The sequence below is a fragment of the Oncorhynchus tshawytscha genome, linkage group LG14 (assembly GCF_018296145.1).
Source record: "Oncorhynchus tshawytscha isolate Ot180627B linkage group LG14, Otsh_v2.0, whole genome shotgun sequence".
NCBI lineage: Eukaryota > Metazoa > Chordata > Actinopteri > Salmoniformes > Salmonidae > Oncorhynchus > Oncorhynchus tshawytscha.
The window spans coordinates 27,024,109-27,051,912 of NC_056442.1; the positions used below are offsets into that span (position 1 = coordinate 27,024,109).

Here is a 27,804-nt window from a genome sequence, read left to right on the forward strand (position 1 = left end):
CAGGTCTGGTCTGCAGAGTCTGCTTCGCAAACGTTCCCGGAAGTCTCGCAATGTGTGGCCTTCTGGGTTTAGAAAATGTGGCTGAACGAACCAGAGATAACTAATTTCCGGGTTTTAGGACTACAACAAAGATTTTTATAACTAACCCAAGACAGACCACAGCCGGTCGTTTCCAATGGGAACAAATTAGTCATAGTGGGCAGAACAAGCGAGGAGGGGGGGCAGAGCCAAACACGAGTTAGCGAGATTACTCACTGCCTTATTATTTAATATTCGTACAGCCCCCGTAGCTAAACCACGCCCCTAACATGATATAAACCTTAGTTAAAGGTCGGGTAGTGACAAATGTCTAAAATTACTTGTCATTTGACATTTGAAATAATGTGTTGACACAACAGCGGCAAATCAAAGTATACTAGCTATGAAACGGGCTTCATCACATTTCATTCTAGAGGAGGGCACCATTTTGAAATAGGGTTGGAAACAATAGCGCTCGCCAGTTTGTAGTCACAGATTGGACAATGAGCCAGGTATTTCACCAGATGTATAAATGTGAAGCATCCGGTTTGCTTTTCCACTCACTACCAAATATGGGGATGAGATAAAGCCTAGTAGACGCCGGCAATGGGAGAATTTGGAGCGATATGGATTTTTGGCTGATTTTCTCACTGATTGAACGTTTTATCTCAATACAGTTTTCTGTTCCAAAAACTAAAATATGTTACGAATAGAGTGAACTAAGTTTAGTCAAATGTACCCTTTGCATAAGTAGTAAAAAAAAAATGCGTTGTTTTATAAGTAGTACAACGGCGAATTGAGTTATTGCACACGCGCATTTCAGAGTAGGTGTTTCTTAACGGAAATATGCAAATTATAGCTAGAACGCGCCAATAGGATCGCTCTTTGTTAGACCAATCGAAAGAGAGAGGGGCGGGATAAATCTATACGACGCTATTTGCTGCTGGGGAAACTGAGTTTTGGGGTTGTGCAGTATTTTTGCCGGGCGGAAACTCCCGCCATTTTTTTCCAACCCAGTAATTCATCTCTTGCGTATTTCAATTAAGTTATTACAACCCTTTACTATCATTGTAACAACTTAAACTTTCATGGACGGAAACTGCGAGTCAAAAAAAAAAATCGCTCGGTGAGAAGAGGCCTAGTCTTTGAGACCGGAGTGGAGAGCGCGCCAGACACCCTGACGAGAACCTCCGCTGTTGCCGCGAGTTGGAGAATTCTGTCAGCTCGCCTCTCCATCCTCCTTTGGGACGAGCTAGCAGAAGTTTCTCCGGATAGCCTACCCGAAGAGTCCATTATCATTGCACATTTTTAAACGGCTGTTTTTGTCAAGTTTGTGTTGATTAACAATGTCACAACTACCGGCGAACAGAACAAGGATGCGATTTGACTGCTAGCAAGAAGTGCTGTGTTATTGTTTGCGAGGATTTAGCCGACTTGCTAGGTTAGCTAGCTAGATGCTACACGTTGAATGCTCCTGGAATATTTTTTGGATACTTGACTACATGCTAAGGCCATATTGTCATATTTTGCATAGTTTTGTGGTAGGAGTTTTATTTTTTAAGACGTCATCGCTACCGTTTCGTATTCAGGATGGCACCACTGCTGGGCCGGAAACCCTACCCGCTGGTTAAGCCGCTAGCCGAGCCGCCAGGCCCAGAGGAGGAGGTCTACATCATCGAACACACCAAGGAGGCCTTCAGGAACAAAGAGTATCCTTTCACATTATGGCAAAGCCGACTCAGTTCGCCAGCTAGCTAGCTGACTGTCAAAGCAAAACCATTATGCACACTTATCGGAACATCGCGTTTTGTGTCAGTGTTTTAAATGTTCAGCTTCTGAATATTAATAATAGCTAAATAGCTAACGTTAGCTATGTCGGATTTGTTGTGCTACTTTGGGATTGTTTTCCCTATCGTAATATGCCAACACAGTCACTCACTGTTATTTCGTAGTCAAAGTTGTGCTCTCTTTTTAAAACTAGTTAACTGTTAGCTAACGTTACGGTTTGTCTAGTTAGGTACTACTAAAGTTACTACTATTACTTGACAATTGCGCTATCTAGCTGATCTATGCATAACTGGTTTGGGGGATTCTCACGGTCTCGGAGTTTGTCATGCCGTCTCGGTGGCGCGATTACTAGCATGGCTAGCTAACTTTACAGTGTAGACTAAACAAGCATATTATATCACGTCAGTTCTGACACTAACGTTAGTTCATGATTAAATCGGAAGGATTTGACTTGCAGATCAAACTGGTAAGTTTGACTTGTTGGAAATACAACGGTTGTGATATGACTTGTAAGAAACGGCAAACGTGTTCGTGACATGAATCGCTTTCCAATCAAGTGTAGCCGGTGCATGGCCGCCAGGCATGCCCGATTGATATACTAATGCATCGTTCAGGTTGCTCAGCGGTGTAATAAAAATACAGTTCAATGCATTGTTTTGAGGTCCCCTAGCCTTACTACCAAAATATACAGAAGTATTTTGGTGCCCCACGTGAGTTTGACATGTATTGCTCCTTGAGGCTGCATAACTCACTAGGCCAAGATGCCCACTTTTTGTCTGTCTAGTCTAAAGGTACAGTACACTAACTTTATCTGATAAACAGCCAATTACGAGCCACCTGTAAACAAACCCTAATACTACTACTATACCAGTGCAAAGCATCATCAAACCAAACGTTTGTGCTCTGCATTTTGTGAGTCAGTGCAATATAATAAGTAAAGTTTGTACTGCTTAACATCTAGTTCTAGATGCCAATGTCCGAATGATATAAACATGTGTTTTAACACACTGCTTAGTCCCTACAGAGAGGAAGACTTGTCAGATTTAGTTTCAGCTGGAGCACGGCGTTTCTGGGGATTATCCTGCGCTTTGGCTCTGTTATGAAAAGATCCAGAATGTATGCTTGGTGTGGGACGTCCCTCACATCCGGCCTTTTAATTATTGAGATCAATTGCTCCTAACATGATTAATTAATTATGAATGTGGGGTCTCTCTGGGTATGCTGTAGAGCTAACTGAGTCAAGTGACTAAGTGGATGTTCCTATCCTGTGTCCTAGTACTCACACTATGCGATTGCGGGGAATATATGTTGTTATCCTGATGAAATGGCTACAGCGAGTATGATGCGCGCCTGCAGAGATACGCTGAACGCATCTGGACATGCAAGAGCACCGGCAGCAACCAGCTCACACACAAGGAGGCCTGGGAGGAGGAGCAAGAAGTCACTGAACTGTGAGTAACAAGCAAGTCTAGCTTGAGAGACATTACGACCGCTAACAGAAATGCTCTGTTTCAAAAGAAATAAACCATTACATGCAGAGGCTAAAAAGATCAGTGTAGCTCCGTCTGTAGCACACACTGCTCACTGACTCCAGTTGAAGGTCACATGATTTACACCTATGTTATTGGACGTTCCCTGCACGCCTTCTTCCTTTCTATTTGCAGGACGTATGGATTGAGTCATCCTGGAATCCAGTGCCTTGGAGAATGCATTTTATTTCATGAAAAGAGGAGGGTGCAAAATTAGTGTGGCCTGGTCTAGAAACAACCCCTAGGCACTTGTGTGCATCTGAAGGGATTGGATTAGGGATTGTTTATAGACCAGGTCTAGGTTCTCTCATTTGATACGTGTCCAGATTGGCTGCTGTGGCATTGAGCGCTGTGGGAGGACATTAAGCTTTGAGTTCTGTGTGTACACGAATGACCTCAGAGCAGTGCCACAGCCAGGCTGTGCTCCTCCGGCACCCTCAGCGCAGGCCAGTCAGGATCAGCAGCCGTATTTAAAGATGTCTATTTATACCAGGAAGAGAAGCCAGGGTTTGAATTGGCTCCCCCTGTTGGAGAAGTGGTTGTGTACAGATAGGATAGGCATTGGTGGTCCTAGCAGTCTGTTTCATTGAGGTGTGTTCATTTGTATGTATTCCTTGGATTGGACTGCTCCATGCATGTTTATGAATTATGGTAAGCATTTGCAGGTAACTTGATTAATGAAATAACAGTAGCCATACTAAGCCATCTGTTAAAATTATTTGAGTGGAAGTGCGCCAATAAACCCAAATCATTTAGCGTAAGAAGACTGTTTATTGCTGGCATTTTCTATTGAGGGTTAGATAAATGAGATGTTTGACATGAGTGTTTTATGTCCAGGCTTCAGGAGGAATACCCACTATGGTTTGAGAAGCCCGTCCTGGAGATGGTCCACCACAACACGGTCTCCCTGGACAAGCTGGTGGACCAGGCCTGGGTGGAGATCCTCACCAAGTACGCCATAGATGAGGAGTGTGACTTTCTGGTGAGTTTTTATTTTATTTTGGTCGAATGCTGTGAATGTTTGTTTTCATGTGGTGTGATAGTAGTCAATGAAGGTGGAAGAAATACTGTTAATGGAAAATATGTTGATAGAAAATTAAATAGCTTTTTACCCCCCTCCACCTATTCATTTTGTTTTTATCAAGGTGGGGAAGGAAAAGAGTTTGCGGGTTAAGGTCGTGAAGATACACCCGCTTGAGGGGAATGCTGAGGGGGAGACGTCAGAGAAGAAGCTAGAGGGAGCCTGCGACTCTCCTTCCAGCGACAAGGAGAATGCAAGCCAGGAGAACCAGAAGAAGGAACAACAGCTGCCCAGAGAGGAGGAGAGCCCCAGGGAGACTAGGGAAAGCAGGAGAGAGAGCCTCAGTGAGTACAGCACCTTTGGGACATGTTGTGCTAACAGATACAATTATTAGATTTTGGGTAACCTACACCAAAATCCACCACAGTAGGTGTGTGAACGTTTAAACTAAATTGGGATCCTTAAAGTTAAGGAAAACCCTGACCCATTTTTTGTTTTTTCCCAACAAAATGTTAATTGCAGTGCAGTTACAGTGGTGTAAGGTACTTAATATGGATAGGGGAGACGCTAGTGTCTCAACTGGCCAATTGCTGGGAGAAATGCAGAGCGCCAGATTCAAATATAATTTGAAAAATTCAAACTCATTAAATCACACTTGTAAGATACTCAATTAAAGCTACACTCGTTGTGAATTCAGCCAACATGTCAGATTTTTTAAATGCTTTTCTGCGAAAGCATAAGAAGCTATTATCTAATAGCCTGCACTATCTGCACCAGCAGTAAACAAAGGAGCTAGCATAGCAGGCGCTACACAAAACGCTGAAATAAAATATAAAACAAGCATTACCTTTGACAAGCTTCTTTTGTTGGCACTCCAATATGTCCCATAAACATCACAATTGGTCCTTTTGTTCGATTAATTCCGTCCATATATATCGAAAATGTCCGTTTTATAAAGCGCGTTTGATCCAGAAAAAAACAGTTTACGTTACCACAAAATATTTCTGAACAGTTAGTCCTCGGGGTTTTGCCTGCTACATAAGTTCTGTTATACTCAGACATGATTCAAACAGTTTTAGAAACTTCAGAGTGTTTTCTATCCAAATCTATGAATAATATGCATGCATATCTTATATTCTTGGCATGAGTAGCAGGGAGTTGAAATTGGGCACGCTATTTATCCAAAAGGGAAAATTTGGCCCCCTAGCTTTAAGAGGTTTTAAAGGAAAACTATTTTATATATGAATGCAATGCAAAAAATAATAAACATGTCAGTTTAAACCATGTGTCAAACTCATTCCATTGAGGGCCGAGTGACTGCGGGTTTTCACTCCTCCCTTGTTACTTGATTGATGAATTTAAAGTCACTGATTAGTAAAGCAACTTACCTCAACTGGTTGTCTTAATTGAAACTAAAAACCATCAGTTTTGACACATCCCTAAAATATAGCACATGGAGCTTTAAGATGTGTGCCAGTTCAGAGACCTCAGTTTTTACATTATTAAAGAGAATTGTCAAATGGACAAATTTGTACATGTAAAAATAGCGTAAAATCCACACAGGCCTGATCCCCAAAAATTCACATGCGTGTAAAAATATACTGTGTGCTTGTTTCCCATTAGGTGACCGAGCACGGCGCTCCCCCAGGAAAACTCCCACCGCTATGAAGGAGGAGAAGAAGAGATGGGTGATGCCAAAGTTCCTGCCACACAAGTATGACGTGAAGCTGATCAGTGAGGACAAGGTTGGCGTTCTCTCCACTGCTTTAAAATGTCTGGTTCACTTCTGGCCATCAAGTGTGCACATGTTTTATGTAACTGGGTCGTTTTCATTGGTTACACAATGGGGGGGGGGAATGGATCGGAACAGGAAGGGTCTACCTAAACTTGTCGAATAAGAAATGCACATTTTTGTTTTCCGTTACCAAATAGATTGAAAATATTTTCCATTGCATGCTGTAATGAACATAACACTGGGGTCTATGTTATGTAATTTATATACATTTTTAAACCCTACACCAACAGGTCATCAGTGATGTCCCAGTGGACAGCCTCTTCCGGACTGAGCGCCCTCCGACCAAGGAGATCATGCGCTACTTCATCCGCCACTATGCACTCCGGCTTGGGATGGGAGAGACGGCCCCCTGGGTGGTGGAGGATGAACTGGTGAAGAAGTTCAACTTGCCCAGCAAATTCAGCGACTTCCTCCTGGATCCACACAAGGTAAACCTAGATTTATATGGGGTTTTAACTTTTTTTTTTGTTGTCCAAAAACCTCCACATAATCTCCTGTTGATTTTCGCGCAATGGATTATGTGATGGACATATTGATAAAATAAAACAGTAAGACAAAACAGCATCATACATTGCCTTTAGAAACTATTCATACCCCTTGACTTATTTACCTTTTTGTTCTTACAGCCTGAATTGAAATGTTAAAAAATCTCACCCTTCTACATACAATACCCCATAATGACAGTGAAAACATGTTTTTAGAGGTTTTTGATAATTTATTGAAAATTAAATACAGAAATATCTCATTTTTGAACATTGGTTTTCACACTCCCTAAGTCAATACTTTGAAGAAGAAATGTTTGGCAGCGACTGTAGCTGAGTCTTTCTGGGTTAGTCTCTAAGAGCTTTCCACACCTGGATTGTGCCCATTTTATTATTTTGTAAATTCTTCAAGCTCTGTCGAATTGGTTGTTGATCATTACTAGGCAACAATATTCAGGTCTTGCCATAGATTTTTCAAGTAGATTTAAATCAACTAAATTGTCAACTCAGGAACATTCCCTGTCTTCTTGGTGAGCAACTCCAGTGTAGATTTGGCCTTGTGTTTTAGGTTATTGTCCTACTGAAAGGCGAATTCATCTCCCAATGTCTGGTGGAAAGCAGACTGAACCTCTTAAGATTTTGCCTGTGGTTAACTCCAATCTGTCTTTATTTATTTTTATCCTGAATATCTCCCCAGTCCGTAAAGATTACAAGCACACCCATAACATGATGTAGCCGCTGCTATGCTTGCAAATATGGAGAGGCTTACTCAGTAATACGTTTGGGGCAAATCCAGTACTTTCTATTCAGGACAAAAAGTGAATTGCTTTGTCAATTCTTTTGCAGTATTACTTCAGTGCCTTGTTGCAAACAGGATGCATGTTTTGTAATATATTTTTTATTTTGCACAGGCTTCCTTTTCACTCTGTGAATTACGTTAGTATTTTGGAGCAACTACAATGTTGATCTATCCTCAGTTTTCTCCATTGATTGGCCTCCTAGAGAAATCCATGACCGGTTTCCTTCCTCTTCGACAACTGAGTTGGGAAGGATGCCTTTATCTTCGTAGTGATATGTATTGATACACCATGAAAAAGTGTAATGACTTCATCATGGTCAAAGGGATATTCGATGTCTGCTTTGTTTTTTTTTTACCCATCTACCAATAGGTGCCCTCCCTGGTCTTTGTGGTTGAATCTGTTTGAAATTTACTGCTCGACTGAGGGACCTTACAGATTGTGTGTGTGGGGTACAGAGATGAGGTAGTCATTTAACAAATGTTCAACACTATTATTTCAGAGTCCATGCAACTTAAGTCAAGGGGTATAAATATTTTCTGAAGGCACTGTGTTTTTTATATAACATTTGTTTTTAAGTATGTGACTAATAGTTTTGTTTGCCTTCTAGTTTTTCACAGAGAATCCAGTCTCAGCCAAGCGCAAGAGCCTGAGCTCAACAGAGGGCAAACTCAGTAAGAAGCTGAAGACCTCGAACACCCCGGGAGGAGGGAATTCGGGGAACGAGAAGAAAAATGATTCTCTCGGCATGCCCCTGAGCCCTACAATCTGGGGCCACATGCAGGTTTCTCAAATTTTATACATGCTGATGTAATCTCATTTGCATATATTTTTAGCTGGCTTAGTGGTTTTCTAAAGAATCAGAGGATTTGTTAGATGTTCAATTGAATTTGCATATTTAGTCTTGCAATGGACTGAATCAATAAAGCATCCATTTATTTTGTAGATGAAAATGAATGGCTCACCTCTGAAGGTAAAGAACTCCGGAACCCCCAAGAAAAGAGAGGGTGGGGCTTCTGTACTCTCCTCCCCCAAATCCAGCAAAAAACCTGGAGACAAGAAATCTGCTACTGGCAAAAAGACCCCCGGCAAGAGCGGCCAGAAGGCATCATTCAAAAAGGATGAAAAGGGTGGAGGCGCCAAGAAGCCCAAGATGAAGCAAATGACTCTGTTGGACTTGGCCAAGAGCCCTCATTCCGCTGGAAGCCTCAAGAAGAGAGCCCGGAGCACTGGCCCAGGGACCCCCAAGCTTGGCAAGTCCCTGCACCCCATGGCCCTGCATCTGCTGCGCTACTACAAGGAGCACAAGGGCAAGGAGGACAAGAGGAACGCCATGTCCTGTCTCATATCCAAGGCGGCCAAGGCCCTCTCGCCTGAGGACCGGGGCCGGCTTCCTGAGGAGCTCTGCGATCTTGTCCTGAAGCGCTGGGAGTTGCTGGAGCACAAGAAGAAATGGGCGGCCATGAGCGAGGAGGAGAAGCGGGACGTGATGAGGAAGAGGCGTGAGGAGATCAAGGAGAAGCTCCGGGAGAAGACTAAGGAGCGGCGGGAGAAGGAGCTGCAGGTGCGCCGTGAGCAGCAGCGCCGCTATGAGGACCTGGAGATCGAGGGCGGCAAGGCACTGCCTGTCTTCAAGCTGGTCGACATGCCAGAGGGCCTGCCCAATTCCCTGTTCGGAGATGTGGCCATGGTGGCGGACTTCCTCAACTGCTACGCAGGCCTGCTAATGCCCGATGACCAGTACCCGGTGACGGCAGTGGCCTTGATGGAGGCTCTGGCTGGGGAGAAGGCAGGTTTCCTCTACTTGAACCGTGTGCTGGTGGTGCTGCTGCAGACCCTGCTGCAGGACGAGCTGGCCGAGGGCTACAGCGAGCTGGACATGCCCCTGTCGGAGATCCCACTCACCCTCCACTCTGTCTCTGAGCTGGTGCGCCTGTGCCTGCGGCCGTGTGACGCCCACGGCGATGACTCGGGCTCCGGGGGGGATGATTGGGGCCCCCTAGGGGGCTTCGACCAGGTGGTAAGCAGTGAGTTCCTTGAGCGGCTGGAGGCGGTGGAGGTGTTCGAGTTGACGTCAACGGAGAAGGCCAGCCTGCTGGTGGCACTGTCTCACCGCATCCTCATGACCTACTCGGTGGAGGACCACGTGGACTCCATGCAGCAGCGCTCGGCCGAGCTGTGGAAGGATAGGCTGGCCTCACTCAAGGAGGTCAACGACCGCAAGCGGGCTGAGAAGCAACGGCGCAAGGAACAAGCTGATGTCAAAGGCGAGGAGGCTGCCAGTGGCGACACGCCGTCAGCCACCACCAAGGTGGAGAAGAAGAAAGAGGGTAGCACCAAGAAAGAGGTGAAGGTGAAAGCAGAGCCGGTGGCCGCGGAGCCGGAAGACATGATCAGTACGGTTAAGAGTAGGAGGCTGATGTCCATCCAGGCCAAGAAGGAAAAGGAGGAGCATGACAGACAGAACAAAGGTAAGGACAGCTGGACATGTAGATCATTAGACTGGGCCAGTTTTCCTTTTCCTGGTGAGGAAATACTCCCTATCATTAGGCAACCGTAAACATGTCGTCCCCACAAATGATGCAGCGCCCCTTTGAGCCAATCAGTGTAATTTTTAAAATGCCAGGTCTCTATGGCAAGACACATCATTCACTCAAGTTTTGTCAAAATTCAGCCAGTGGTGTTTTGAGTTTGTGGGTAAGCTAGACTCCTGTCCCAGAGCATGTGTGCCAAATTTCATCGCTGAGTCAAACCAATCAAGAAATAGAAATGTGTCCGTTATAGCGCCACCGTGTGGTCGATATGATTGTTCTTGCATATGTTGTTGAGTGTTTTCAACATGTGTACCAAATGTTGTTACAATATGAATATCGTTGACAGATTGATATGCATTAGTGCCAGACCACGCGCACATGAAAGTTTATTGGTCAATAGCGGCCATGTTTTTAGGTACTAGTCTGGAAAATATTGCTTGATGTGGCATTGTCCATAGATGCCACAGCAAGTTTCATGCAGATTGGTCATTCAGTGGCAGAAGAGTCGCGGGGAACTCTTTTTGAATTTATAAAAGAAAAAAAGATGGGGAAAATGGTGGAAATTCCATGTCTGACCTTATGAGTCTGAGGCAAATAGGTCCCTCTCCTCACAAGGAACATATGTTCCAAATGTCATGATTGTAGATCAAACGGCGAGGGGCTTGACCTTGAAAATGCAAACTTTGAAATCTGTTACAGCGCCATTATCTGGCCATTTTGTAAATGCCACATCTCTATGGTAAGACTCATCTTTCACACAAGTTTCGTTAATGGGGCCAATGCGGTCTGATGTCTCGTGTGACTAACTTATTAACAGACGGAGACAGATCCACAGTCCTCACCCCGATTTTCATTGTGGGGGACAATTAGAAAGGATAAGATAGCTATGGTTGAGTCCATAGTTGCTTAGGGGATTTATGCAATGGCAATGCTCTGTTATGAATGAGTGCCGGCTCAAATTCTGTTTTGTCTCCCCTCAGAGCGTATGGAAAAAGAGGCGGAGGAGGAGCGTGTCCGCAAGCAGAAGGCTGCAGCGGAGAGGGCCTTCCAGGACGGCATCGCCAAAGCCAAACTGGTGCTGAGGAGAATCCCACTGGGAACTGATCGAAACCATAACAGGTCAGCACGCACAATTCAAAGGTTCACAATATGTTTAGGTGTTTTATTTACAGTCGACTCTTGATACATGCACATAGTGCTCTGGTTTAGTGCATGCATCCTCAACGGTCCCAAGACATTGGTTATATTAGGAATCGACAACTATGTAAACCGTTTTACCACATACAGTTGATGCAGGTCACTGTTGGTTTATATTACCATCTGTATTGACCCGCCAACTCTTTGTCTGTGTGTTAGGTACTGGCTGTTTTCTGATGTTGTACCTGGCCTGTACATAGAGAAGGGCTGGGTGCACGACAGCATTGACTACAGTTACACCCTCCCCCTGGAAGAGGCTACAGCCGAGCCTGAGGACGAGGAAGCTACCAAAGAGGAGACTAATGGTAAGTTCGTACACTGTCATCACAGCTGAGAGTCTGCAAACCTTAGTACTAGTACACCTTATGCTCTTCACTAGTTATGTTTAGTGCCTCGTCCCAGAAGAGTAAATAAATATAATTGATAAATATAGCTGTGTGCACATGACAGAAAGGACACAAGATCAGTTGAATAACAAAACAAGCACTCGATCATGTAGAAACTATTGTTATGTGGAATCATGAGTCTAAATACAAAATCTGGAGTGAATCTGACGAATGGTTCACGAGGAGAAGATGCTTGCAGATTTTGAGCATTAGCGTTACATATGCAAAGAATGAGTTGTTTTAGATGTCAATACGAAATTCGGTGTGGTTTATCTTAAGATCTCAGTGCCAAACTTAGTTTCAAGTTGATAGGCCATCGTGGAGTGGATTTACAAATGCTTTCAATGGACATGTAAAATCTGCTTTCCTTATTTATTAATAACTCAGCCATCTCTTAACCTAAGTCAAAGTCGGGGTGTGTGGTCGACCTCATCTCTGCTCTCACATCCAACCTGGATCGATGTTTGGTTTTAATGCAGACGATCACTAAATCCAGTTTCACACAGACATGAGCTGGCAAAGGGTGCCATAGGTTTTTATGGTCAAATCATGACTTCAGTGATCTTCTTCCAAAGTCTGAGTTCTCGAAAGAGGCCTGAGATTCTGAGTTGTAACTGTTCAAAACAATTTTTCCTAGTCTGAGCTCTTTTTATATTTTTATTTTTATACATGTTCCCAGCTGTCTTGAACACACGGAAGTTGGAGATTTCTGAGTTTTGAACATTGCATTAATGATCAAAATGAGACGGCAGGGTATTCTCTTTGAGTCAGGAACCTAAACACCTGCATGCTTGTGTTCAGTTTCCCAAGGAGACACATTTTATTTTCATAAGTCACCAAAGTTCCTCTCTCAATGTGAAAAATCTCACGCGACCCCATTTTTTTATATCGGGTGATCCCTAGTTTGGGAATCGCTGTCTTAACCAATCCCTTCGTTTCTCTCAAACAAAGTTACAGGGTTCGTACGTCAGGAAAATCCTGGAAGTAATGGAATTTAAAAAAAGTTTTCCATCAACTTCTCCGTTGCTCGCAGAGAGATACTGTCGGACATTGCAGCAGCAGTTAGGCCTATATATAGCCTGTAAAATATGATAGAGAACAGACTAGGTAGCCAGTTAAAAATGTATATTGTACCCTATAAACTGTTTAGCTGCAGTTAGCATGTATGTTTTCGTCATGTTCCAAAAAAGAATTCCACTGAAACTTGCGAATAAAGGCCATATAAAGTTGATTAATTTAAACCATTATTTTTACACACGATTTTACACACGATTCACTTCTCCATTGTATTAGCTGGGATTAGTTAGTATTAGGGGGTTAAAAAGATTAGCTGTAGCTTTTCTTTTGGATTAGCTTTTCTTTTTTCAACTTGTTTCTTAAAATACTTTCAGTCGATTTGGGCATCCAATGTATGGGACATGACAAATCAATAGATGCTAGTCAGCCTGCAAAGTAAACACTTCTAAGGTAGCTACGATCAAAATGACTACACTAAAAGGTCAATTTTACTGAAAATTTGTGGGCTTGCTTCAGCTGAATAAAAAGATGTGTAGCCTACCATAGCATTTGATCTTTGATGTATTAAATTAGTGAATTATTTCAAAAGGCATAATGTATTTGGTTGCAATGTTATACATGACAGCTAGTGGATGTGTAGGCTGTTATTCCAGTACCCCTCTGTTTGAGCAGAGCTTGATCAAAAGCCTGCAGAACTAGTAGCTCTCCAGACTGAGGGTTGACCACGTGTTTTATACAGTTGTCTAACTGGTATTCTACTTTGAGGGGGTTAAAAAGATTAGCTGTAGCTTTTCTTTTGGATTATGTGGCTTCAACTTGTTTCTTAAAATACTTCCAGTTGATTTGGGCATCCAATGTATGGGACATGACAAATCAATAGATGTTAGTCAGCCTGTTAACCAACCAACCAACCAACCAACCCCCTGTTGGTTGGTTTAAGTGCCTTGCACAATGACAGGAGATGCTACATGGGATCAGAGAGCAGCCTCTGGGTCAATACCACATGACACACACTTTTTTTTAAACGTAGAAGTCATGATATTCCATACGTCAAAAATGTGTATGAACCCTGAAGTTAAGAGAGGCCTACGTACTGAATTTGAGTTAATGTTTTTCAACATTTCCAAAATGGAGGAAAATCAACCTGAGTGACCTTATGGGCCCTTGAGGCAAATTTGTTCAGCATTTAAAAGACGCCTACATACAAAGTTTAGTCTCTAGGGCAAACGGGGCGACTGATATGAGGATTTAAGTGAAACCGCTTATAACAGTACCATTCTTTGCTAAATTACTCATGACCCTATAGTTTCTGTTGGGCAACTTAGGAAAAAAATGTTAGTTATTTGACCATGTCAAGTAAGAAATAAGAATTAAGAGAATAATATAATCACTTCTGTGAAACCTATAATATTCTTAATATTATTTGTTGTAGTAGTTGCAGCGTTAAACCTGGGTCGTATTCATTAGGTCACACCGTAGAAAAACCTAGTGCAACAGGAAAAACTAAAATAAGCTATTCTTATTGGTCAAGTTCAGAGAGTCCCTAACTTTCTTTGCCTTTGTGCCTACTGAACACGACCCTGTTCTGTTTCTGGTCCTGCAGATGTTGAGGAGGACGGTGGCAGTCTAGATGGTGCTCTGAACGAGGGAGCCCACCAGGGGGTGCTAGCCGCTGTCTGCATCGAGACCACCACTCCCAACCAGGGACAGAACCTCTGGTGAGAAACTCAAAAACAGAAGATCATTGGTTGACTTGATAACCATACAGATTAGTCGTTCAATAACAATGTTAAAACGATACTTACACCAGAGATCAGATTATATTTGTGCTATGGTAATATTATGTGTTTACACCATGCTTATGTTGAAGGTTTGTGTGTGATGCTCCACGGGAACTCGATGACCTGGTGGAGAGCCTCCACACGCAGGGTGTGAGAGAGAGTGAGCTGAAGACCAAGCTGCAAGTCAGGTGAGGAGACATTTGCCTTATAGTCCACATACCGAGCCACTGCCTGTTCACCCCGCTATCAACCAGAAGGTGAGGTCAGTACAGGTGCATCAAAGCGGGGACCGAGAGACTGAAAAACAGCTTCTATCTCAAGTCCATCAGACTGTTAAACAGACATCACTATCATTGAGTGGCTGCTGCCAACATACTGACTCATCTCTAGCCACTTTAATAATTAAAAATTGGATGTAATGTATCACTAGCCACTTTAAACAATGCCACTTTATATAATGGTTACATACTAGAGGTCGACCGATTATGATTTTTCGACGCCGATACCGATTATTGGAGGGCCCCAAAAAAAAGGCAGATACCGATTAATCGGGCCGATTTTAAAATACAATGTTTTTTATTTGTAATAATGACAATTACAACAATACTAGATTAACACTTATTTTAACTTAATATAATACATCAATCAAATAAATTTAGCCTCAAGTAAATAATGAAACGTGTTCAATTTGGTTTAAATAATGCAAAATCAAAGTGTTGGAGAAGAAAGTAAAAGTGAAGGCCTTCAGGGTGGCGCAGTGGTTAAGGGCGCTGTACTGCAGCGCCAGCTGTGCCACCAGAGACTCTGTGTTTGCGCCCAGGCTCTGTCGTAACCGGCCGCGACCGGGAGGTCCGTGGGGCGACGCACAATTGGCCTAGCGTCGTCCGGGTTAGGGAGGGTTTGGCAGGTAGGGAAATCCTTGTCTCATCGCGCACCAGCGACTCCTGTTGCGGGCCGGGCGCAGTGCACGATAACCAAGGTTGCCAGGTGCACAGTGTTTCCTCCGACACATTGGTGCGGCTGGCTTCCGGGTTGGATGGCGCTGTGTTAAGAAGCAGTGCAGCTTGGTTGGGTTGTGTATCGGAGGACGCTTGACTTTCAACCTTCGTCTCTCCCGAGTCCGTACGGGAGTTGGAGCGATGATACAAGATAGTAGCTACTAAAACAATTGGATACCAAGAAATTGGGGAGAAAAGGGGGTAAAATTCAACAAAAAAAGAAAGTAAAAGTGCAATATGTGCTCAGAACATGAGAACACATGAAAGCTTTTAACATGAGTCTTCAATATTCCCAGGTAAGAAGTTTTAGGTTGTAGTTATTTCCCTCTATACCATTTGTGTTTTCATATACCTTTGACTATTGGATGTTCTTATAGGCACTTTAGTATTGCCAGTGTAACCGTATAGCTTCTGTCCCCCTCCTTGCTCCTACCTGGGCTCGAACCAGGAACACATCCACAACAGCCTCGAAGCAGCGGTACCCATCGCTCCACAAAAGCCGCTGCTCTTGCAGAGCAAGGGGAACAACCACTCCAAGTTTCAGAGCGAGTGACGCTTGAAACGCTATTAGCACGCACCCCGCAAACTAGCTAGCCATTTCACATCGGTTACACCAGCCTATCAGCCTCTCGGGAGTTGATAGGCTTGAAGTCATAAACAGCCGCTGGCAAAACGCACAAAAGTGCTGTTTGAATGAATGCTTATGAGCCTGCTGGTGCCTACCATCGCTCAGTCAGACTGCTCTATCAAGTCAGACTTAATTATAACATAATAACACACAGAAATACGAGCCTTAGGTCATTAATATGGTCGAATCCGGAAACTATCATCTTGAAAACAAGACGTGAAATACGGAACCGTTCCGTATTTTATCTAACGGGTGGCATCCATAAGTCTAAATATTCCTGTTACATTGCACAACCTTCAATGTTATGTCATAATTACGTAAAATTCTGGCAAATTAGTTTGCAACGAGCCAGGCGGCCCAAACTGTTGCATATACCCTGACTCTGCGTGTAATGAACGTAAGAGTAATGACACAATTTCACCTGGTTAATATTGCCTTCTAACCTGGATTTCTTTTAGCTATATATGCAGGTTTAAAAATATATACTTCTGTGTATTGATTTTAAGAAAGGCATTGATGTTTATGGTTAGGTACAGTCGTGCAACTATTGTGCTTTTTTTTTGCAAATGCGCTTTTGTTAAATCATTCCCCGTTTGGTGAAGTTGGCTGTCTTTGTTAGGAAGAAATAGTCTTCACACAGTTCAACGAGCCAGGCATCCCAAACTGCTGCATATACCCTGACTCTGTTGCAAGAGTAGTGACACAATTTACCTAGTTAAAAGAAATTCATGTTAGCAGGCAATATTAACTAAATATGCAGGTTTAAAAATATATACTTGTGTATTGATTTTAAGAAAGGCATTGATATTTATGGATAGGTACACGTTGGATCAACGACGGTCCTTTTTCGCGAATGCGCACCGCATCGATTATATGCAACGCAGGAAACGTAAGAAGTGTGTAGTTAACTAGTGATTATGATTGATTGTTTTTTATAAGATAAGTTTAATGCTAGCTAGCAACTTACCTTAGCTTCTTACTACATTCGTCTAACAGGCAGGCTCCTCGTGGAGTGCAATGTAAGGCAGGTGGTTAGATCGTTGGACTAGTTAACTGTAAGGTCGCAAGATTGAATCCCCGAGCTGACAAGGTAAAGAAATCTATCGTTCTGCCCCTGAACAAGGCAGTTAACCCACCGTTCCTAGGCCATCATTGAAAATAAGAATGTGTTCTTAACGGACTTGCCTGGTTAAATAAAGGTGTTAAAAAATACAAACGATATCCGATTGTTATGAAAACTTGAAATCGGCCATTCCGATTAATCGGTCGACGTCTATTACATACCCTACATTACTCATATGTATATACTGTACTCTATACCATATACTGCATCTTGACTAAGCCGTTCGGCCATTGCTCATGCATCTATTTTTATGTACATATTCTTATTCATTCCTTTACACTTGTGTGTAGAAGGTAGTTGTGAAATTGTTAGATACTACTGCGTGGTCGCAACTAGAAGCACAAGCATTTCACTACACTCGCATTAACATCTGCTAACCATGTGCATGTGACAAATAAAATTTGATTTGACCCTCCACCAATTGATTCACTCACCCAATGACTGCTTTGTGAGCGACGCCACACTTTATCTAGTCCTATTTATGCAAATGGCCCAGTGTTTTTCCTGGTTAGATCACATGGATCAGGTTTATGTGTGTGACTGATTGACTGGGTGTTGTACGCTGACAGGTACCAGGACATCCTCCACTCTATCAACCTGGCCCGCAAGGGGAACCCGGGGCTGAGGAGCTGCGACGGCCACCAGGAGCTGCTTAAGTACCTGCGCAGCGATGTCATCGAGGTGGCCTCGCGCCTCCAGAAGGGCGGCCTGGGTTACATGGACGACAGCATGGATGAGTTTGAGAGAAAGGTAACTATTTATTCACACAATCAATTGACATGTTTGGAATCAGGAGTTTATCCTGATCACATATCTGGTCAGGTCATATGGGCAGGAAAAACTAATGGCCATACATATTATTTTGTATCTACAAACTTTTCAAGATTTTCGTCAATGCCCATTTACCTGTATTTGTCTTTGGGCCTTGTACATCCAGAAGAGTATGACCTCTGAACTTGACCATTCCCCTCTGACTCCTGTCTGTCTCTGTGTGTTCAGGTGCGTGACCTGGAGAACCTAAAGGACTTTGGGGAGTGCGTCATCACCCTCCAGGCTTGCGTCATCAAGAAGTTCCTGCAGGGCTTCATGGCCCCCAAGCAGCAGAAGAAGAAAAAGCAGGAAGGAGAGGAGAGCAGGAAAACTGAGGAGGTGGATGAGGAGAAGAAGCTGGCGGAGGAGGCAAGGGTGAGTAATACCTATTTTAGACAGAACATGTTATGTTGCCTGTAATTTAAAACAAGACAACCCCTTTTCAAACAGCCCCTTTTTTTAATCACTTTCTTGCAAGTAGCTCGAGCAGTGTAGGCCATCATTGTATATAAGAATTTGTTCTTAACTCACGCTCTCCAGTTAAATAAATAAAAATCTATATTTTTTTGAATAACCCCTTTTATACATGTCAGTGCGTAACCGGCAATTGGAAGAGGGATGATTAAACCATGGGGCCTTTTTGCAATTCAAACTAGGAAGGTGTTAAACAGTAGTGTTATTGAATTTACCTACATAAAACAGATCTTTTCTCGCAGACCCATTACCAGTCTTTTGGTTACAGTGTCATGACTAGGTTCTCGAGGTGGGTTGGAAATGTTTTTTTACCCTCTACCTCGTTCAGATATTAACACAATGTGGTATGAAGAAGATGGCATGGTTAACAAAAGTGGGATATGTGTCTGTATATGAAAGGGGTAATACTGACGACTGGTCCTGAGTCCGATGTTTCTTCATCCTGCTAATGGTTAAGGATAGGATTGAAGCTAGGGTAATCTGATCCTTGATCTGGTTTTAAAGGGCTTCTACCCCAAGCTGTATTTGAGCTTAAGGAGGACTGTCTTTTCAAATCAAATAAATGTTTTAAAGTGCACTTTAAACACTTCTGTAAAAATCGATACAATAAAAAAAAAAAGTTATTTAAAAAAAGTAGTAATTTGTCTGCCGTGCAGGTGGCGACAGCAGTAGAGAAATGGAAGACAGCGATCCGCGAGGCCCAGACCTTTTCCCGGATGCACGTGCTGCTGGGCATGCTGGACGCCTGCATCAAGTGGGACATGTCGGCAGAGAACGCACGCTGCAAGGTGTGCCGCAGGAAAGGTGGGTGATCCTCGACGTCCTGTTGCTGTATGAGGGAGTCCGAAACTGGTGTCAATGGAAAGGAAGTGCCAATTAGTAAGAAACTATTACAGATGGTGTCCTAAAAGTGGATCTAATTTTAACACAAGTCGATCAGAGGTAAATAAAAACTTTTAAAAACTGTGGGGGGGGGGGTTGCACATCGTGCCCCAAGGTCTCGTCAAGAAAACCTTTCTCAGTATTGAGTCAGCTATACCAGCATTTCCCAAACTCGGTCCTGCCCCCCACCCAAAAAAAAATTCACCCAACTTATCGTGGGCCAAAATTCACCCAACTTATTGTGGGAAGCTTGTGGAAGGATACCTGAAACGTTTGACCCAAGTTAAACAATTTAAAGGCAACGCTACCAAATACTAATTGAGTGTATGTTCCCAGTGGGTATGTGATGAAAGAAATAAAAGCTGAAATAAATCATTCTCTTACTATTGTTCTGACATTTCCCATTATTAAAATAAAGTGATGATCCTAACTGACCTAAGACAGGACATTTTTACTAGTATTAAATGTCAGGAATTGTAATAAAAAAATATAGAATTAAGTTGAAATGTATTTGGCTACGGTGTATGTAAACATCTGACTTCAACTGTATGTGTTGATCTTTGCTCTAGTAAATGTATTACCTGATTTAACCAGTTGCGTTATTGGAACCCATTCTCTCTTCCAATAACAGCCTGTACTCTCTCCAGGGACAGGGCTGAGGCCTCCTGTCCTCGTGCTGCGGGACATGGTTAGCCCCAGTCCCAGGCAGGGCAGGTGGACGAGCCCAGAGCAGGGACAGAGTAGTGTCAGACAGGTGCAGGTGTACCACATGCTGCCACAAAGCCACACTACAGGTGAACTAGCAGTACGATACTACAGTATAAGGCCCTGTATAAGTATTGGTAATATAATTACTATAAGTAGAAGTACAATACTCAAGGCCATGTGTGACAACACACTGCTTTCTCCTATCCATCTCAACACACTGCTTTCTCCTATCCATGTTGCTGATCTTACATTAGCAGAGATGGTGTATTGGAAACCTACCCAGTGATTTCAGGTTAGACATGGCTTGTAACCTTATCTTGAACTACAAATATTTGGGAATGAGAGACATTTATATAGGTTATAAATGATTATGATGAATCCTTGTTTTGGTAGAAATAATGGGTGTGCCCTTATCCCTGGGGGTTTGACCAACTGTCTCATTGTAAGTTGGGCCCTAGCCAAATGAACTTTGATGTGTGATGGCAGCTTCTTGGCTCAATCCCGTATCATCCACTACTCCTTGTAGGTGTGGGTCCTGGGCTGTGAGGCATGCAGCGCGGACATTGTTTGCTCAGTTGTAGGTTTTGCACGTACACTCCATACAGAGAGGCTTCTCCTTATTTAATATAACTTTTGCTGGTCTTAGTGACTTCAGACAATTAAAAATGTATGTATAGAGTTAATGACAGTGTAGGCCTAAACTATTTACTAAGTCTGCGATGATGATTTTCTCTCCTCTCTCCATCCTTCCTTCAGGTGAGGATGACAAGCTCATCCTGTGTGACGAGTGCAACAAGGCCTTCCACCTGTTCTGTCTGCGCCCCGCCCTCTACCGCATCCCCCAGGGGGAGTGGCTGTGTCCCGCCTGCCAGCCCGCCGTGCAAAGACGCTGCTCCCGCGGAAGGTAGGGTTCACACGATAACACACACCTCACTGGAGGATTAAGGACTTAGCTGTGTCTAAACTTTCTGGTTCTTCGTCAAACTTGACAATTAAGCTGTTTCAATCTAAAGGTGGTACTGTAGAAGCCACTAGGAAAAAAACTCTAGTGTTTTATTATTTTGACTCCACTGATGAGCCCCCGAATCAGCCCCTAGTTTCAAATGTTCTTCCAAACTTACGGCGTGTAAAGAAAAGCCTGTTTTGCTATTGGACGAACGCTCTTTAACAGAATGCTGATGGCTACTTGTTGTTCCAGAAACTACAATGAGGACACTGAGGAAGAGGAGGATTCTGAGGACGAAGAGGAGTCTGAAACCGAGGACTCTGATGAAGAGGATAAGGAGGATAATGATTACAAGGCCGTGGGCCACAGCTGTGAGTATTATTGACCCCAGTAGGGACCCTTACTTACCCAATGTAACAGTACTGAGTCTTGCCAATAGATTTTGAAGTAGATTTGTATTCTTCTTTTCACTCTGTCATTTAGGTCATTATTTCGGCGTCAAATTCAAGCTGCTTTATTGGCATGAAAATGGTGTCAATATTGCCAAAGCAACAATGTATACATTGTAATAAAATTATAACTTATAATAATAAATATGGTAGTAAATAATAATAATAAAATAACAATATATTAGAAATGTAATCACTACAATGTTGTTGATCCATCCTCAGTTTTCTCCCATCTCAGCCACCGCTGTTTTAAAATCACCTGCTGCCTCATGGAGACATCCCTGAGCAGTTTTCTTCCTGTCCTGCAGCTCAGAAGGACGACTGTGTCTTTGATGTGTCTGGGTGGCTTAATACATAATCCAGTGCATAATTATTAACTTAACCATGCTTAAAGAGCTATTTTAAAGTCTGGTTTGTTATTGTTAACCATTTACCAATCACTGCCAGTTTTCACGAGTTGAATCTGTGCTTGAAATTCAGTTCTTGACCAAGGGACCTTATGTACAGTGCCTTCAGAAAGTATTCCCACCCCTTCTTCCATTTTGTGGTTACAGCCTGAATTTAAAATGGATTACATTTAGATTTGTCACTGGCCTACACACAATACCCTAGAATGTCAGTGGAATCATGTTTTTCGACATTTTTACAAATGAAAAGCTGAAATGCTTTGAGTCATGTGTTCAGCCCTTTATGGCAAGCCTAAATACATCCAGGAGTAAAAAAAAAAAAAAAAGTTAAATCACTTAAGTTGCATGGACTCACTGTGTTCAACAGTAGTGTTTTAACAGGATTTTTGTTATGAACGCATCTCTGTGCTCCACACACACACAATTATCTGTAATGTCAAGCAGTGAATTTCAACCACCAAGGCCAGGAAGAGTTTCCAATGCCTTTCAAAGAAGGGCACCTATTGGAAGGTAGGTAAAAACAAAGGTAGACATTGAATATCCCTTTGAGGATGGTGAAGTTATTAATTACACTTTGGATGGTGTATTAATACACCCAGTTACCGCAAAGGTACAGGTGTCCTTCCTAACTCTGTTGCCGTAGAGGAAGGAAGCCCCTCAGGGATTTCACCATGAGGCCAATGGTGACGTTAAAACGGTTTGTTTAGTGGCTGTGATAGGAGAAACTGAGGATGTATCAACATTGTATTTACTCAATAATACTAACCTAATTGACAGAGTGAAAAGGACACCTGTACAGAATGCAAATATTCCAAAACAAGCTTCCTGTTTGTAACAAGGCAGTAATACTTTTTTTTTAAATGGCAAAGCAATTAACACTTTGTATTCAGGACAAAAAGTTATGTTTGGGGGAAATCCAATACAACACGTTACTGAGTACCACTCCATATTTTTTCGCATATTGGTAGCTGGATCATGTTGTGGGTATGCTTGTAATTGCTAAGGACAAGTTTTTCAGGATAATACAAATAAATCACAGGCAAAATCCTAGTGGTAAACCTGGGTCAGTCTGCTTTCCACCAGACACTGGGAGATTAATTAACCTAAAACACAAGGCCAAATCTTCACTGGAGTCGCTTACCAAGAACACAGGGAATGTTCCTGAGTGGACAAGTTAGTTTAGACTTAAAGGGCCTGAGTGGGAAGGGCCTGTAGTGTAGCAGGGGTTTTACATAGATACTAGGGCCCAGACTTTCTCCTGTCCTGACCAGAGAACTGAACAGCCCAAACATTTTACAGATGCAGAGAAAGATGGGAATGACAGGAATGTGGTGCAGTATTCTGAGCTCATTCTCTCCCCTCTTCATTGTCTGAGTGTCGTTGTCCCTTTTTGATCTGGTGGGCTTTTCACCCCCGGCTTGGCTGACGGTATGTGGCAGAGTGATCCTCTGTGAGTTTAGGCCTGCACGTAAGGTAACCACACACAATTGGGCTTGGAAGACCGGTGGTTATAGTGCTGCCGTAGCAGGTCGTTTTTTCACCCCCCGCAGATCTGGCAACATAACATTGCAAACCAAACTGTGAGTGAGGATTCGGCCCAGTGCATTTTGAGGTCTCTTGACTTCACATAGCTCCCTCCCTCTGAGAAGTTGGGATTGTTGATGAGCCTAGTCGACCAGAGATATTTTTTAGGATGTTTATTAAAATATATATTTTTTAATCTGGATGTTTTAGCATTTTACTTGTCATTATAGCTTCACCCCTATTCTTACAGTTCATACAGGTACAACAAATGGCTGATTGAAATGTTTTTCTGATGGTGTCGGTGTATATTTAACTGGACTCTTCTGCTTCCCAGTGAGATCAAGGAAGAAGACAAAGAACTCTAAAGCATTGAAGGCGACCAGTAAGCTGTCTAAGAAGCACTCTCCCCCCAGTAAACCCAGCAAACAGAGGGCCGCCCCTAGCAGTCCTGCAGACATCGACGAGCTGGTGAGAACACACCCTGTGGCTCATGGTTAGAAAGACTTTGGTCTGACCTCCCGAGTGGTGCAGCGGTCTAAGGCATTAATACAGACCCGGGTTCGATTCCAGGCTGTGTCGCAGCCGGCCCGTGACCGACCGGGAGACCCATGCGGCTGTGCACAATTGGCCCAGCATCGTCCGGGTTAGGGGAAGGTTTGGCCGGCCGGGATGTCCTTGTCCCATCGTTCTCTGGCGACTCCTTGTGGTGGGGCCGGCCGCATGCACGCTGACTTCGGTCGCCAGTTGTACGGTGTTTCCTCTGACACATTGGTGCAGCTGGCTTCCGGGTTTAAGCGAGCAGTGTGTCAAGAAGCAGTGCGGCTTGGCAGGGTCGTGTTTCGGAGGACGCATGGCTCTCGACCTTCGCCTCTCTGTATGGGAGTTGCCGCGATGGGACAAGTCTGTATATACCAATTGGATTCCATGAAATTGGGAAGGAAAAAAAGTGCCTTTAGTAAGCCAGCTTCTATGCAGATAACTTGACCCCTTGCCAATACTAATATGGTGTTTGGTTTGCTGCAGGTGCGTCAGAGCTCAAAGACAGGTGTGCGTCGGCAGGCCCTGGAGTTGGAGAGGAGCGAGGAGATCCTGCAGAAACTGGTCAAATTCCGCTACAGCTGGCCGTTCAGGTGAGACTGATGCACTACTAGTCTGTTAGACTGGCATGCAGTTAAACATTTGTGAAGCTGGGAAGTGTCTCCTGAAAGTGTTTAAACTATGGCTTGACTGTCACAACTAACTTTGGACTTGTACTCCTTTCTCAATGTAACTACATACATTGACACTAACTATATATAAATATCAGACCGTTGATTAGATGCAGGTTCAGTGTAAGTGTCCATGTGAATTCCATGGAAATAGTATCAAGATATATAGATCTGAGACGGTAGACCTGACCCCTAACCTCCCTGTCTTCTCTTCTCGCTCCAGAGAGCCGGTGTCAGTAGAGGAGGCGGAGGACTACTTTGACATCATCTCCAGCCCCATGGACTTCCAGACCATGCAGGTCAAGTTCAGCGAGGGCCAGTACCGCCACGCCCAGGACTTCCTGGAGGACGTCAAGCTGGTGTTCTCCAACGCCGAGGAGTACAACCAGACGGGCAGCTCGGTGCTCTCCTGCATGGCCAAGACGGAGCAGAGCTTCACCCAGCTGCTCCACAAGCTGCTACCCGGCCTCGGCTACCTGCGCCGGCGCCAGAGGAAGAGGGTCAGTCGGACCCCTCAGGACGAGGAGGAAGAGGAGACGCCCAAGGTTCGGAAGATGCCGAATGGGAAAGGCAAGGTGGGTCGGCCCAGGAAAGTAGTGGTGGAGCAGAGGAGAAAGGAAGAGGAGGAGAGCGAGGAAGAGGGCAGCGTGAAGAGGAAGAGCAAGCGGGCGGCGGCCACGTCCAGCCGGAGAGACTACCGAGAGCAAGAGAGTGATGGCGAGGAGGGCGGCAACCGGAGAACTCGGCAGCGGGGGGGCGATGGTGGGGATAGTGACGAGGAGAACGGGGCCAGCCACCGACATTCCAAGCGGCAAAAACGTTCATAATGAAGTCCAGGGTGCTTCTTGTGTTTGTCTTTTCAAATTTCTGCCCCTAAAATGAAAACAGAACACCCCTCCCAATTCTGAGGAAATGGGACTCAACTTCTCAGATGGAGTTTTTTGTGTTTTTGGTTTTATGTTAATATTTTTGAGTAAAAAAAAGAAACTGATTTATATTTGTAATGCGATTTAATATTTGGTGACTTTTTTTCAAACAGACATTTACATCTAAGACGAGAGGATTTGTCAGAGCTCTTTGAGAATTTTAATTTATCCCCCCCCACACACACCTTACATTCTGGTCATCCTCCCAGGTTTAAAGTTGTAATTTAGCTTCTGTGCGGCTTGGGCTGTTAACCGTTGTCCAGGAAATAACTCATTTATGTTGATGTACAGTCCTCATTCTCTGGTTTTGCTTTTTGACGTGACTAAACACTGGCCTTTGGGCAACCCAGCCGTGCGAAGGCACCAAAGCCCTTGCTGTGTGTGTGTCTGAATTCTTCCTTCAGGCTACGCACCAACGGCCTAGCCATCATTCTGCCTAAACATTTGAACCATACAGATAATCCAGGTTTTTACGTATGCAATTCAGTTTCCTGTGTTGACAATGAAAAGACCTATTGTAAAAACAACGGTACATTTTAACCCCCTCTTTCTCCAGAGGACTCTGTTCTTGTTGCAGTGTCTCATTCCTGGTCCACCGCGTTGCCCGACCTTTCACCTCCAGAATGTCCTCAAATTCAGTAGATGATTCCCCTTAAACTCTGCCCTGTAGTTCTCTCCCTGTAAAATTAGGGCTGCCTTTTGTGGTAGGGCTCTACTGTCTCATTGACATTATAGGCATTTATTATTTTAAACTACAAATCCAAGCATAGCCATGGTCTAAATGCATGGAAATGTGTTTTGTTGACTTGAAAATGGGATTTTCATTATTTGTTTTGTTGCACATTTTGGCCGAATTGATTCAAAGGAAGTGTATGAAATACTTGCGAGCGATAACCACTTCCTTCCTCAAAGATTTGTCAGCGGTCATCTTTATGCCGTGTCATCACTACAAGGTCTGGTTAGGTTCTAGTCCGATGTTGGCGATCTGTGTGTGGAGGAGGGTTCGTGGACCATGAGCCGGGTTGTTCGGTTCAAATCCTTCAGGTTATTACCATTGCTTCAAACTCCTTATTGTGTATGTTTTCATTCATTAGCACCAGGTGGTGCTATACTCCTGCACTTTTAACCAGCATAGTGCAAGTCATGGTCCCTTGAGAACCTCTTGTCTTGTTCATATCCTTTCCTTCAAAAACCTCATGCACATTCTACTGTGGAGTAGGTGTTAAAAAAAAAACTTGTGTGTACCCTGTACCATAATCGAACCTTGGAGAGCGCTATGGTCCTTGGAGTAATTCTCAGATGGGGTGTTGGGGTATCTATTTACAGAACACCGGTTAGGTAGTCATACAATGCAGATGTCTTGACTATGACCTGTCCTGTATGTGCAGTTCTATGCAGTATGTTAGTGCTTTTCTAACACTACTGTCATTGAATCGCAAGCCTATGATCTAATTTTTAATTTGGTACTTATCATTTGGGCAGTTTTAAAAAGCTCTTTTTTTTTTGTACTACTCGAATTCTGTGTCTGAAATTATATAAATGTCATTTTTGGCTGTTCAATTACATTGAATATTTAGATGGAAGAGCAGATCTAAAGAATTGCAGAAGTGACAGCCCTCGTCAGTAAAATTCCTGTTGTAGATTCTTTCTTTCCGGAGGAACTAAAAGTATTTTACACTTTAAAAATATATATTTATCGTCGCAACTGGGGTCGGGATTGGTTGGACAGGTGTGGGGCTCACATGCAAAGAATCCCCCATTTTTTTTTTTTTTTTAAGGATATGGGTATGAAGTTTAGATCTTTCCCTTTTTGTTTTGAGGTTAATAGTATTCCCCCAGCCATCACTGCCAATGGTAAACCTGATAGAGAATTGCCAGTGGGGAGGAGTTAGCCATGGGACCGCAGGCTGACGTATGTTTTCTTTACTTTTTAATAAAACATCATACAATGGTATCGCTTTCTACTGTCTTGCTTATTTCTGTCATCTTTATTCTTTTGTGGTTGGTTTACCTTCCTCGGTTGAATGCACTGATTCTAAGTTGTGTGCTTAATGACTGAAATGTAAATGTTGATAAAGGTCCTGTGCATTGTGAAAGATGGTTACAACCCAGTACATGTATGCTTAGTGGAGAAATTAGTTTGAAGATGCCTTGTGGAATTAAAGCTGCTCCCAGTCATCTGAGGGGGGACAACTTTGCCTGAAACTGTCCTATTAAGGAAGCTTTTGTGGAGTCAAGTGAAACTCTGTCTCAGGTTTCATTGCCTTGCTGTGACGGCTGGAACACTGTCGTGGGGGCTTCAGCAGTCTGTCTGCTGTCGGTCTCTCTGGTCCGATCTCATTGGGCCTGTACTCTCTCACACGGAGAACATGCCGT

The 27,804-nt window shown here is 43.5% G+C and overlaps 1 protein-coding gene across 3 annotated transcripts; it reads left to right on the forward strand.

Moving 5' to 3' along the window:
* Nucleotides 1–951: 951 nt before the first annotated feature.
* On the forward strand, nt 952–27,382 carry LOC112266892 (tyrosine-protein kinase BAZ1B). 3 transcript variants are annotated; one of them, XM_042297249.1, is made up of 22 exons: nt 952–1,459; nt 1,608–1,727; nt 3,141–3,257; nt 4,173–4,317; nt 4,481–4,700; nt 5,980–6,101; nt 6,382–6,579; nt 8,041–8,214; nt 8,377–9,901; nt 10,945–11,083; nt 11,321–11,466; nt 14,168–14,282; nt 14,435–14,533; nt 17,664–17,844; nt 18,094–18,279; nt 19,035–19,182; nt 19,908–20,054; nt 20,725–20,872; nt 21,167–21,285; nt 23,629–23,762; nt 24,318–24,424; nt 24,726–27,382. In XM_042297249.1, exons 2-22 carry the CDS (start codon nt 1,609–1,611, stop codon nt 25,327–25,329), a joined length of 4,893 nt encoding a protein of 1,630 aa, XP_042153183.1. In that variant the 5' UTR covers nt 952–1,459; nt 1,608; the 3' UTR covers nt 25,330–27,382. The 3 variants fall into 3 exon arrangements, with proteins under 3 accessions (XP_042153183.1, XP_042153182.1, XP_024300566.1); XM_042297248.1 differs by having other exon boundaries at nt 952–1,727; XM_024444798.2 differs by lacking the exon at nt 19,908–20,054 and having other exon boundaries at nt 953–1,727.
* The last annotated feature ends 422 nt before the right edge of the window (nt 27,383–27,804 follow it).